Source organism: Panthera leo, chromosome D2 (assembly GCF_018350215.1).
Source record: "Panthera leo isolate Ple1 chromosome D2, P.leo_Ple1_pat1.1, whole genome shotgun sequence".
NCBI lineage: Eukaryota > Metazoa > Chordata > Mammalia > Carnivora > Felidae > Panthera > Panthera leo.
Window position 1 is genome coordinate 57,946,576 of NC_056689.1, and position 14,238 is coordinate 57,960,813.

The following is a 14,238-nucleotide window of genomic DNA, read 5'->3' on the forward strand; positions in this document are numbered from 1 at the left end:
TGGTTCCGATTCTGTCTCCCTCTCTCTCTGCCCCTCCCCCGTTCATGCTCTGTCTCTCTCTGTCTCAAAAATAAATAAATGTTAAAAAAACTGAGAACAATCTGAGGGTTGATGAGGGGTGGGAGGGAGGGGAGGGTCGGTGATGGGTATTGAGGAGGGCACCTGTTGGAATGAGCACTGGGTGTTGTATGGAAACCAATTTGACAATAAATTTCATATAAAAAAAAAAAGATTTCTTCTGGGGGTAGAAAAGGGGCTTTCTCTTCTCATTCTCATTATGTCAACTTTTTATAATCTTTTTAAGTTGGGGAAAACCTCTCCCAGAAATGTTTTCCCTCCTCCCATTCCTCCCAACAGCTGGCTTCCCTTCAGTATCCTTGGTTAGAATTGCATCATATGCCCAGGCTCAATATTTGGTTAGGGAGTGGAACACCATGATTGACTTAGACCCTTCATGGTTTACTCCTTCTGGCTGGGACTGGAGCCTAGTACTCTTCAAGCATATGGCCAAGCATAGCAGTGTGGTTACAAGAATAAAATTGGGATTCTGTTAATAATGTGGAAGAGAGATTGTTGGCTTTTTGGGTAGGCAGTTAGCAGAATCTGCTACACCACGCCAAGGAAACTGAACTGTATCCCATTGGGATGGGGAAACACAAGGATTTTAAAATAGGAATTAGCATGATTATATTTCACTATATCAGAATGAAGGGGCACTAAGGAGAGGCATGAGCCTGGATGCAGGGCCACCAGCTAGAACGCTTCATCAGAAGATTTTGCAGAGGATTTTGGGCATTTGAATTAAGAACAACTAGTCACTAACTGGATGAAATAGGTGTTGTGGAGGAAAAATTTTTCTATTCCCTTCAAGATTCTTTTGGCTGATATAAGAATTAAATTGACATGAGACAGATTAACAGTAGAAAATCAAATTTAATTACATACATATAGGGATCCTATGAGACTGTGAGGCCCACAGGTAGTCAGGCAATTGAGGCTTCTATGCCATTCTGAGTTGGGACGTCAAAGGGAAGGAGGACAATTCACAGGAAGATGAAAAAGAGTAAATGTTTGGTAAACAAATGTTTGCTGGGCCACACAGAAAAAATGGGACACAGAGAGGAATTCTAATAAACAGACTTTGCTAAGTTCCTCTCTACCACACCTGGTTCATATTATACTGTAGTTATTTATGCTGATAGTTCCCGTCCTGGAGCAGGTCCTCTCTCCAAATTCTTTTAGGCAGTTGGGGGGGGGGGGGGATTTCGAAAAGTTCTTCCCGAGTCTTCTGTTAAAAATAATCAGCATAAAATAATCCACATGTGAAAGAGACACATTTTGGGGTGGCAAATTTTGCTCTCCTACAGCAGAAAGGAAGTAGAAGGAAGAAATCCTAAAATGACTTGCAAATTTCTGCTTGGGTGAATCACACAGTAGTTCATCAAAGTTAGAATATGACTGGAGGAGGTTTGGGTGGATAAAGTAAGAGTGGAGAGACTATGAGTCTGGTCGTGGACAATGAGGTGTCTACACGGCACACGAAGAAAGATGAGTAAACTTGGAAGGGAGATTGAAGACCACAATACTTCAACTCCTTTAGAGATTAGGGCAGGATGGAGTATGGAATGAAGAAGAACTAAGAAGAAATAAAGTGATATAGACAACTGATACTGAGCGTGGGACTGGTTTGGCTGATTTTACTCACAGCTGGGTCAAGAAATCAAGGACTTCTTGAGCAAATTGTAAATGTAATTGTAGACAAGTCTTTAAAAAGCAGTTAAAGACCTGTTTTGAAATATGGATTTCTGTAATTGGTTTCAACATGTTGAGAGTTACAGCAAATGAGATGGGGAAGTGATCTCAACCTACTTTTTTTGGCCTCCTGACTGGAAACCTCAGAACTCAGCCCTGTGAGCTGTTAATCAGATAAGCATTGTGGGCTTTTGTAAAGAATCATGCTCTACAAATTACTGAATGCATATGGCCTTACTAAAGGAAGTATTATCCAAACGAAATGGGCAAAGAAAGTATAATGAGATGTTGGGATTAAAATGTAGGTTTCTTTCTGTTTTATAACAGTAGTTATGAAATGTAAGTTATAAGATGTTTCAATGTACCTTCAAGCTCTAAGTTAATATAGTTCATAAATCACATGAATTAATTACTGTTTAAAACATAACATAAATAGGAACTCCATTCCACTCAACAATACCTGTTTAGTGGACCACTGGAGTTTGAAATATACATAGGTTAGACAATACTACACAGTTGGCAGGCAAATTGAAGAATTAAAAAAATATAGGGTACCTGCCTGGCTCATTCAGAAGAGCATGTGACTCGATCTCAGGGTCATGAGTTTGAGCCCCAAGTTGGGTGGAGAGATTGCTTAAATAAGTAAAACTTAAAAAAAGAGAATTAAAAAATATATATTCCAAACATTTGTTAATTTTTTCCCCATGTCCACCTGAACCAGGCTCTGGCATAATAAAAATATCTGATATTTGTATGATTCTGCAGTTAATCCTAACTTTATGAAACTATTCTACCCAATGTGATTTCTGGGGGCCCCGATAAAATATAACACCTGAAGCAGAGTAGGGATTGAAAGACAAAGAAAAGAGAACCAAGAATTGAAGGGAGAAAGGCAAGTTAGGAAGCCCATCCAGGCTGGCAGAGTAAAGGAGGTAAAAAAACAATAGTGGGGAGAGCCTGAACATACAAACTGGACAATGTCAGACCATATATGACGATTAGAATTGTGACCTATAACCTCTACAGCAATCATCCCAGAGTTCTCACTACTGTTCAATTCTCTTCCCTACCTTCTAACTCAGGACCAAATATGAGAAAGCCAAATATGTTCTCCACAATCACATAAGAAGCCCTGCTCCTAGTAAGCCCACCACCGCCTTCCCCATGCTAACACTCTCAAGTCAGAGCATACATGAAACTTTTCTTTCTTCTTTTTTTTTTCTTCAGTTTAGGCTTTCCCATTCCCCTGACAGCCTTTGGGTCTCTGCCAGACATGAGTGATGGTGGTTAACTGCCTTCTATAGCAGGTGTAGAATAAATAGCCTCTTTTTTTCTTTTTAATCTCATTTGGGTGGTCTTCATTTATTTCCAGTCATTCACTTACTTGTCATATATTAGCTGTGTTGTGTGCCAGGCAGTGCCCAGCATTGCTGTGGAAGCAGATAGTCTCTGCCTTCAAGCATATTCTATTGGAACAGACAGACACATAAATTGTAATTCAATATGGCAAGAGAAACAACAGGTATATATGACGGGGTTGTAGGTCAAGTAAAACTTTTAGGGGAGGTGACCCTTAAATTGAGAGTAGTAAGGGATGAGTATGCGTTGGCTTGGCTAAGTTGGGGGAAGGATATTCGAGGCAGATGGAAGGGTGGAGGAGGTCGAATGAGCAAAGCTTAAGAGAGCAGAAGCCACAGATAGATGTGCGTTTCTGAGGTATAATAAGGGAGGTGAAAAGCAGAAGCTGCATGGGAGGGTCGTGGACTGCCACGTATAAGCCACATTTGTAAGGACTTGGACTTTATCCTGTACAAACGGCTCCCTCCTGGAAATGAGAGAAACGGCTGGTGTAAGCAAGGAGGAAAAACATTAAGGAAACATTACCTTTGTATGTATTACTGTAAGGTCCGGGAGAGCAGGGGCACAGCGGCTCATGTATGGCACACAAACATTCAATGAATGCTGAATGAATAGATATAAGCGATTCGGTATAGACGATGTGGTCTCCAGTTTATGCTTCTCTAACAGGACAAGACAAAGAGGCCAGGGCACGAGTCTAGGAGGCTATAGCGAAGGTTTGATTCCGGAGATCAGGGCTGGTGGACACAATACCTCCAACTGGTTGTGGGAAAGGGATGCACTTCTCTCGCGGCCACTCCAAGATCCACCCACCCGAGCTGCACAATTCTGGAAGCGGCAACGTAGAAAGCAACCAGCTAAGAAACAGCACCACCGCCGAGAGCGCAGCTGGCGCAGAGGGTCCACCCACCGCTCGACACAGCTCACCTGTGCGCCCAACGCCGGTCTATCGAGGCGGAGCTACGGCACGACGCCCTTCCGGATTGGACGCGCTCGAAATCCCGGGGCGGGGATTAGAGGCCGAACGTTCTTGGGGATTGGCCACTCTGGCGAAAGAACGTGGGGCTGGCGGAGCAAGTTCGCAGGCTGCTCCAGCTGGGTGGAGGGTGGGCTCTTCTCCGCGGTTCTCCTGTCAGTCATTGGCTCCCTGCGGTTTCCTTGGGGACGTGGCGCCGCCGCCCGCCCAAGGTTTTTTCCGGCTGGTCTAAAGGCCTTGGGGAACCGCTCTGAACCGAGCGGGACGGTGCCAGGGGAGACTGCGGGACTCTCGACCCGTGAGTGCGAGCGCGGGAGGGCCGCGGGGCTGGGAGAGGCGGGGAGGGGGAGTGGGTCTTCCAACCCCCGCCACCGGGGGAGCGCCGGTTCCTCGAGAATGCCCGGCTCCCCGGGAGCCGGCTTAGAGTCAGCTGGGCCCCAGGAACAAGAGCGGACGCATCTGGAGTAGGTGGGTGGGCGCCTTGGCCTTCCCTCGGAAGTCTAGTCCTGTGGGCACTGCTGGAGGTAAGCCTGAAACCCAACGAACTCTTAACAGGCTGCAGACTTAGGAGATGCCTGAGACAAGGAGACCCATTTCTCAGGGCAAAAAGAAAAGGAGGTGACAGGCACTGAGACCACTGAAGGGATCCCATGGCTAGGTAAGGCTGCACATTTTCTCCTCAGCTAGGGGCTCAGTTGGGGGTGGCAGATAGGTTGAGGGGCCCTGGGAGGTTTTTACAAGTGAGGTTTGCCCTACTGCTGCATCTGGACTTTGCAGCTTCCTCGATGGATGGGGAGAAGATCAAAGTTACTTTTTTTTTTTTTTTTTTAGGCAAATGCTACCATAGTTTCTAGCCCATAACCCCAGGGTGGTAGACTGAGTGCTTGCTCAGCTCCGGAAAGTGCTAAAATGTAATGTTCTTTCAGATTTCCATTTGAGTGAGGCTGTGTGCTTTTTGAGGAGGTTAAACAAAGATTTTGTTTGTTTGAAAGTAGACCGAGGTCCTTTTGAATCAATATAGGAAGTGAGATTCATAGTTGAATTTGTATATCCATATGGTGTGATACTCTGGAACTTCCAGAAAAGATTAATGTGGATCTACATGTACCAAATGGAACAGTTGTCAAATAGAGTAAGTGGGGAAAGATGCAGAACAGTAGGTACGGTGTAAAACCAGAGGAGTGAGATACACACATGCATATTGTCATATCTGATATATATTTATGCTCGTGCAAACATAGAATACCCCTGGAAATATACGTAGAGACAGGGTAGCAGTGCTTGCCTTTCAGTAGGAAATGCTAGGTTAAGGCAAAAGACTCATTTTTCACTATATATCCTTTTAAACTTGTTTCATGTGCATATATTACCTATTAAAATATTTTTTAATTAGTTGAATAAATATACAGATTATCCAGTTTTTTGACATCATTCTTGGTGGGAATGTTGTAGTTGCTCTGATTCTTCAATGTTGTGAAGCTGACCAGGGAGACTAGTGATCTTTTCATAAACATGAGAACTGTAATTCTTTGAATTATACCCAAAAGTGCAGACATTGGGAAAAGAGAAGATAAGGCTTTTCTGATTTATAGTAGAAGCACCATGAATCATATAGGTCCTTTTCTAAAATTTGAGACTAAAAGAACTTCTATAGACTGGTGGTGGCATAAATTTTTGCCTTTATCAGGAAGGGCTTTAATACAGTTTAAAAGCCTTTTTTTTTTTTTTTTTTTTTTTGGCACTCACATGTAGAGACTTTTCTTACTAATGTTTGTCTCATTTCAGGATCAGTTTTTCCTACCTCTGCCCAGCCTCCTGGTACTTCACTGTGCCCACAGTGAACCCATTTCCCCGCCAGAGGGTGGCATTCCTAGGACTCTTCTTCATATCCTGCCTCCTTTTACTTATGTTAATCATGGACTTTCGACATTGGGGTGCTTCATTGCCACGAGATAGGCAATATGAAAGGTGAGTCAACCTTAGATCACTTTGATCAGACTTGGCATTGAAGTCATAAATATTTTGACATTTCACACAGTACTACCTTTGACCCTTTTGGGGGAATACTGCACTTTGATTAGTAAAATTGCATGCCACTTATTACATAAAGAAGATCTTAAGTTCCATTTTGGCAGGGTTCACTTTTGATTCAGGAATGCTGATGTTGCATTTTAACCATGAAAGGCGTCTTTCTATATTCTTGTTTTGGTGGACTGACTTAATGGATGCATAAATGTTTAGGACTGTTACGTATTCTTGATGAACTGACCCTTTATCATTATTAAATGACTGTTTTTATCCTTGATTATATTTTTTGGCCTGAAATCTACTAGTATGGTATTAATATAATTACTTCAGCTTTCTTTTGAGTAGTGTTAGCATTATAGATGTTTTTCCATCCTTATAGTTTTAGCCTTTATGTCTTTATATTTTATATCTATCCAGTCTTTTTATAAATAACTGCTTTTTATCCAGTCTGAATGTCTGCCTTTTATTTGAAGTGTTTAGGCCATTTGCATTTCATGTGATTATTGATTATGCTTAGGTTTAAATCTGCCTTGCTGTTTGTTTTCTGCTTGTCACATCTTGCTCTTTGCTCTCCCTTTTTCTCTCCCTTCTTTTAAATTGAGTACATTTTATTTTATTTATTTATTTATTTATTTTTTAATATATGAAATTTATTGTCAAATTGGTTTCCATACAACACCCAGTGCTCATCCCAAAAGATGCCCTCTTCAATGCCCATCACCTACCCTTCCCTCCCTCCCACCCCCCCATCAACCCTCAGTTCTCAGTTTTTAAGAGTTTCTTATGCTTTGGCTCTCTTCCATTCTAACCTCATTTTTTTTTCCTTCCCCTCCCCCATGGGTTTCTGTTAAGTTTCTCAGGATCCACATAAGAGTGAAAACAAATGGTATCTGTCTTTTTCTGTATGGCTTATTTCACTTAGCATCACACTCTCCAGTTCCATCCATGTTGCTACAAAGGGCCATATTTCGTTCTTTCTCATTGCCCTGTAGTACTCCATTGTGTATATAAACCACAATTTCTTTATCCATTCATCAGTTGATGGACATTTAGGCTTTTTCCACAATTTGGCTATTGTTGAGAGTGCTGCTATAAACATTGGGGTACAAGTGCCCCTATGCATCAATACTCCTGTATCCCTTGGGTAAATTCCTAGCAGTGCTACTGCTGGGTCATAGGGTAGGTCTATTTTCAATTTTTTGAGGAACCTCCACACTGTTTTCCAGAGTGGCCGCACCAGTTTGCATTCCCAGCAACAGTGCAAGAGGGTTCCCGTTTCTCCACATCCTCTCCAGCATCTATAGTCTCCTGATTTGTTCATTTTGGCCACTCTGACTGGCGTGAGGTGATATCTGAGTGTGGTTTTGATTTGTATTTCCCTGATGAGGAGCAATGTTGAGCATCTTTTCATGTGCCTGTTGGCCATCTGGATGTCTTCTTTAGAGAAGTGTCTATTCATGTTTTCTGCCCATTTCTTCACTGGGTTATTTGTTTTTCGGGTGTGGATTTTGGTGAGCTCTTTATAGATTTTGGATACTAGTCCTTTGTCCGATATGTCATTTGCAAATATCTTTTCCTTTTCCGTTGGTTGCCTTTTAGTTTTGTTAATTGTTTCCTTTGCTGTGCAGAAGATTTTTATCTTCATGAGGTCCCAATAGTTCATTTTTGCTTTTAATTCCCTTGCCTTTGGGGATGTGTCAAGTAAGAAATTGCTGCGGCTGAGGTCAGAGAGGTCTTTTCCTGCTTTCTCCTCTAGTGTTTTGATGGTTTCCTGTCTCACATTCAGGTCCTTTATCCATTTTGAGTTAATTTTTGTGAATGGTGTAAGAAAGTGGTCTAGTTTCATTCTTCTGCATGTTGCTGTCCAGTTCTCCCAGCACCATTTGTTAAAGAGACTGTCTTTTTTCCATTGGATATTCTTTCCTGCTTTGTCAAAGATGAGTTGGCCATACTTTTGTGGGTCTAGTTCTGGGGTTTCTATTCTATTCCATTGGTCTATGTGTCTGTTTTTGTGCCAATACCATGCTGTCTTGATGATTACAGCTTTGTAGTAGAGGTTAAAGTCTGGGATTGTGATGCCTCCTGCTTTGGTCTTCTTCAATACTACTTTGGCTATTCGGGGCCTTTTATGGTTCCATATGAATTTTAGGATCACTTGTTCTAGCTTTGAGAAGAATGCTGGTGCAATTTTGATTGGGATTGCATTGAATGTGTAGATAGCTTTGGGTGGTATTGACATTCTGACAATATTTATTCTTCCAATCCATGAGCACGGAATGTTTTTCCATTTCTTTATATCTTCTTCAATTTCCTTCATAAGCTTTCTATAGTTTTCAGCATACAGATCTTTTACATCTTTGGTTAGATTTATTCCTAGGTATTTTATGCTTCTAGGTGCAGTTGTGCATGGGATCAGTTTCTTTATTTGTCTTTCTGTTGCTTCATTATTAGTGTATAAGAATGCAACTGATTTCTGTACATTGATTTTGTATGCTGAGACTTTGCTGAATTCATGTATCAGTTCTAGCAGACTTTTGGTGGAGTCTATCGGGTTCTCCATGTATATTATCATGTCATCTGCAAAAAGTGAAAGCTTGGCTTCATCTTTGCCAATTTTGATGCCTTTGATTTCCTTTTGTTGTCTGATTGCTGATGCTAGCACTTCCAACACTATGTTAAACAACAGTGTTGAGAGTGGACATCCCTGTCGCGTTCCTGATCTCAGGGGGAAAGCTCTCAGTTTTTCCCCATTGAGGATGATATTAGCTGTGGGCTTTTCATAAATGGCTTTTATGAGGTTTAAGTATGTTCCTTCTATCCCAACTTTCTCGAGGGCTTTTATTAAGAAAGGATAAATTGAATACATTTTAAATATTCCATTTTATCTCTTGTTGGCTTAGTAGGTATAACTCTGGGGATTTTGTTTTTATTTTTGTTTTTATTTTAGTGGTTGCTTTAGGGTTTATGGCTTATAATATACGTCATTAATTTACCATAGTCTGTCTTCAAGTAATATAATTCCTCTTCCCGTGTACCTCTTTACCTTTTCCCCTAGGCCTTTGTGCTATTATTGTCATGCATCTTCCTTCTACATATGTTATGAACTCCACCATATATTGTTATTTTTTGCTTTAAACATTCAGTTGTCTTTTAAAGAGATTTCAAAAATAAGAAAAAAAAGGCTAGTATATTTACCATTTCTGGGCCTTTTCATTCTTCTGTGTAGTTCATATCCTACCTGGTGGGATATTCATTTTGTCTAATAGATTTCCTTTAACAAGTCTGGTAGTATGAGTTTGTGGTTGGTGAATTCTTTCACCTTCTGTGACTAAAAAAGTCATTTTGCTTTCTCTTTAAAAATATTTGTTGGGGGGTGTCTGGGTGGCTCAGTTGGTTAAGTGTCTGACTTCAGCTCAGGTCATGATCTCACAGTTTGTGGGTTCAAGCCCTGCATCAGAATCTCTGCTGTCAGCATGGAGCCTGCTTTGGATCTGCTGTCTCCCTTGCTCTCTGCCCCTCTCCCATTTGTGCACTCTTTCTCGGTCTCTCTCAAAATAAATAAATAAACTTAAAAGAAATTCATTGGGTATGGAACTCTAGGTTGATCTTTTTTTTTTTCCTTTCATTACTTTAAAAACAATGTTACACTGTCTTCTGACTTACATTCTTTCTGAGGAGAAGTCTGCTATAATTTTTAAATCTTGTTCTCTGTACATCAAGTGACTTTCCTCAGGCTGCTTTTTAGATTTTATCACTGGTTTCAAACAATTTGACTGTAATGTACCTTGATGTAGTTTTCTTTATGGTTCTTTTGCTTATGATATGCTCATAATTGGATCTATGGATTTATGTTTTTTAATCAAAATCAGAAGAATTTTGACCACTATTTCTTCAAATATTTTTTCCTTTCCTCTTCCACTTCTCCTTTGGTGTCTCCAATCACATATATATTGAACCATGTGAAGCTTTTTCACAGCTCATTTATTTATTTTTTTTTAGTCTTTTTTCTCTCTGTGTTTCTTTCTGGATATTTTATATTGCTGTGCCTTCCAGTTCATTAGTATTTTCTTCTGTCAAGTCTAACTTACTGTTAATTCCATCCAGTGAGATATGAATACCTTTATTTTTTTACAGAAAATACATCTGAATTATTTGATATACATATATATTTTTTTAATACTTATTTTTGGGAGAGCGCAGTGAGGGAGAGGCAGAGAGAGGGGAACAGAGGATCCAAGAGAGGGGAACAGAGGATCCAAAGCGGGCTCTGTGCTCACAGACTGACAGCAGTGAGCCCAATGTGGGGCTTGAACTCACAAACCGTGAGATAATGACTTGAGCTCAAGTTGGACGCCCAACTGACTGAGCCACCCAGGCCCCCCATTATTTGATAGTTTTAATGCCTTACCAGTTGCATTGAAGATCTATATTCCTTTATAACAGTGATTCATTTTGCTATTTTTTTTGAGGTTAATTTCTGATTAGGCTACAAAATGAAATGATGACATGTTGTGTTCATCATCAACTTGATTTTCTCTGTATTCCTTCTCAGACAGTATCAGGAGACTTTGGATTATAAGTGACAGTCAAACTGACTTAAATGATAAGATAGTTTATTGGCTCACATGACTAGAAGTCCAGGTGTAAAGGACCATAATAAGTTCAACATTGGCTGTCAGGATGAGAATCTCTGTCTCTGTTTTCTACAGCATCCGCTTACTGAATTGTTGCGAAACAGCAGCCAGTAGCAACTAGGGCTACATGCATCCTCACTCATGTCCCACAGGAGAGAAACAGGCCTTCTGTGCTCTTGTATATGAATGAAGAGGACCTTTCCTGGAAACCTCCAGCAGCCCTTTCCTTCTATCTTTTCTGGTCAGAATTGGGACCTGTGATCACTCCCTTAATATTTCTATGTTGTTCTGTCCCCAGAATTTCTCATTTCCAATTCACTTTGGTCATTCATTCGTTCAGCAAGCATTTATTGAGCAGCTGCTATGTGCTGGGTGATAATAGGTACCAGGACATGGAGATGTTGGTACCTTTTCTCAAGATGTTTATGTTTTCAACCTTTCCTTCCCTAGTAGCACTATTCATTTATATTTATTTATATTTTTTGTTCTTTCTTTCTGAAGAGAAACATTTGTTTAGATGACTATAGTTGTCAACAATTGGCCTTAAGAAGCCTGTTAGCTTCAGAGAACTAAATCCATGATTTGAGGGTTTTAAATGCTTATTGAGATTTTCTTGACACACTTGAGCACAGTTTTCCACCGGAAGACAGTGAGGTATCATTATGGAATTCTGTGTAGGTTAACATGGCTACAATAAAGACTGTTAGAGAGTGAGTGGTGAGCTATATGGCTGGAGAGGTAGATCACGCTGGGCTTATTAAGTCATTCGAGGGGGTTTAGACATTTTCTTAAGGGCAGAGGGAAGGCTTTGAAAGGCTTTGAAGAGTGGTATGATTGGAATTGCTTTTTAAAGAAAACTTACTTTGGGGCACCTGGGTGGCTTAGTCTGTTAAGCATCCAGCTATTGATTTTGGCTCAGATCATGATCTCACAGTTAGTGAGTTCAAGCCCCATGTGGGTTTCATGCTGACAGTGTCAGAGCCTGCTTAGGATGTTCTCTGTCTCTCTCTCTCTCCCCCCTTCTCCCTCCCTCTCTCTCTGACCCTCCTCTGCTATACTCTTTGTCTCCAAATAAATAAATAAATAAAAATTTTTAAAAAATAAGGAAAGCTTACTTTGGTGGCATTGTGGGATAAACATGAAAGGAGGGAGATGGATAGGAATACTCAGTACAGAGATGATGGTCGCCTGAACTTGGATGGAAGCAACGACAACGGAGAGAAGTAAATGCATTTGAGGGATATGTGGGAGATAGAGTGATCTGATAGTTCCTGTCTATTATTATGCCCCAAGTGGCCAGATCTGATAAATACTTAGGTTGAATTAATAGCAACAGATTAACTGCAGAACTAAGGGACACACAGACTACACCTGTGGTTACTTTACCAAAGTCCTAATAACCCGTAATGCTCTGGTTGAGCAACCAGCAGCTATATAGCCTAGAGCTCCTATTCTTTAATGAAAGGTTATATGCATATTGCCACAAATTACTATATATCATCACCTTTCACTCATGGCAGCCCCTTTTGGAATTTGGAAGCAAACATTCGTTGGGAGCTTGGTGTGTGCATGACACTGTTGTAGATGCTAAGGTACAAAGATGAATAAAACGTGGCTCCTGAACTCGTCGGGTTCATAATCTAGTTAGGGAGGCAGATGTGAAGGAATAATTCTTTCCCAATGAGAGAATAGTTTATATATAACTATGTAGAATCAGGAACAAAGTTAAGAATCAGAAGTTAATCAGAAGAGGCCCTGAGTAACTAAAGTTGTTATCACTAAGTTCATGAACTACAAGCTCATGTTCTTTACTGATAAGATAGGCTTTCCCATAGACTGTGTTTGCTTTTATTTTACACACTATTTTAATTAGCTTGGTTTTCTCCTGTCTCAGAACACAGCAGATAAACAGCAAATTAGATGGTGGTAGTAGGAAGGGTGTGCTAGTCATTAGATGTGGGCACACTGATGACAATAGTCAATAATACCCTAACAAGTGAGGCAGGAGAAAGGAAATTTATTAAAAGTTGACTGAATAATTCAGAATTTCTGCAGACCATTTCTATAGTGTTAAGCAGTTCTGCACATTTTATTAAAACTTCTCTATTACAAATATAATAATTGTGTTAAATCAGTGATTTTCAAATTTTATATATCTAAATCATTGGGGACCTTTAAAAAATGCGAATAATTGGGGCGCCTGGGTGGCTCAGTCGGTTGAGCGTCCGACTTCGGCTCAGGTCACGATCTCACGGTTCGTGAGTTCGAGCCCCGCGTCAGGCTCTGGGCTGATGGCTCAGAGCCTGGAGCCTGCTTCCGATTCTGTGTCTCCCTCTCTCTCTGCCCCTCCCCCGTTCATGCTCTGTCTCTCTCTGTCTCAAAAATAAATAAACATTAAAAAAATTAAAAAAAAAATGCGAATAATTGAACCCCTTCTAAAGGTGATTCTAATGTGGAGCCTAAGTTGGGAACCATGCTTTAAGTTTCAGTTAAACTTATTTGGAGAGGAAGTATTGAGGTGTAGGAGAAAGAGGATTAATTTTAGAGCTAAACAACCCATCGTTTAATAGTTGGGTGACCTTGTGCACATCTTGTATTCTGGAATCTCATTTTCTTTATGTGTAAAGTAGAGGTACAAATGCCTGCCTTATAGTTTTGTCGTTTGGATTAAAAGAGAAAAGCATCTAGGACTACCTATTGCATCATGGGGGTTTGTCTTATTGTTTGAAATAAACTTGATTTTTCTGTTCGCTAATTCCATCTTCTGCCTTCCAGATATACACTGAAGGTAATGGGCAGCATTATCTCCAATTAAAATTTTCCTCCCAGAATTTTTTTTTTCTGGCTGCTGCTATTGATTAGGTACTGGTGAGCACAAGCTGATGATAAAATGATCAAGCAAATAATTAGGAACTGATGGAAACACTTTAGTTCAACAGCTTACAAAAATTTTAGGACACATGTTTATGGTTGTGATTTGTATATTACATGTAATACAAAGTCATATCTTTTCAACTTGTTCCAATTCACATGATGAAATTAGGTCAGTAGTTTGTAATGGAAAAAAAAATATTTTAATTTGAATTTTTTTCAGCCATTGGTGGAGCTAGCATATCACCTCCAGGCAATATGACCCAGGATTTTAGAAGCCTGTATGAGGGTTTTCCCTCAGTAGTTTCAATTTTAAAGAGTTGTGGTATTTTTTGTTTGTTTATTATGAACATTTACTCAACACTGCTTCTGGAAGGAGAAAACAGGAAGTTTGCATCAGAACTAGAATTTAAGAAAAGATACATTTAGAGAGTGATGGGGTGGGTGTCAGTAAGGGTAGAATCCAGAGCTGTTTTTGTTTTTAATAGACTCTATTTTTTAGAGCAGTTTTCAGTTCACAGCTAAACTAAGCGAAAGTACAGAGGTTTCCTAGATACACTCTACCCCTACATGCATAGCAAAGCTATTTTTAAGAATAATTTTTGTTAGATACATGTT

At 40.2% G+C, this 14,238-nt stretch overlaps 1 protein-coding gene across 2 annotated transcripts in view; it reads left to right on the forward strand.

The window, feature by feature from the left end:
• Nucleotides 1–4,163: 4,163 nt before the first annotated feature.
• ENTPD7 (ectonucleoside triphosphate diphosphohydrolase 7) overlaps nucleotides 4,164–14,238 on the forward strand; it is a 47,145-nt gene continuing 37,070 nt past the window's right edge. The window contains exons 1-3 of one of the 2 annotated variants that reach the window (XM_042908608.1): nucleotides 4,164–4,385; nucleotides 4,643–4,745; nucleotides 5,873–6,055. In XM_042908608.1, the coding sequence (XP_042764542.1) occupies nucleotides 4,738–4,745; nucleotides 5,873–6,055 (191 nt within the window). In that variant the 5' untranslated portion in view covers nucleotides 4,164–4,385; nucleotides 4,643–4,737. The remainder of the gene's footprint in view (nucleotides 4,386–4,642; nucleotides 4,746–5,872; nucleotides 6,056–14,238) is intronic. The other variant, XM_042908609.1, reaches the window with a different exon arrangement.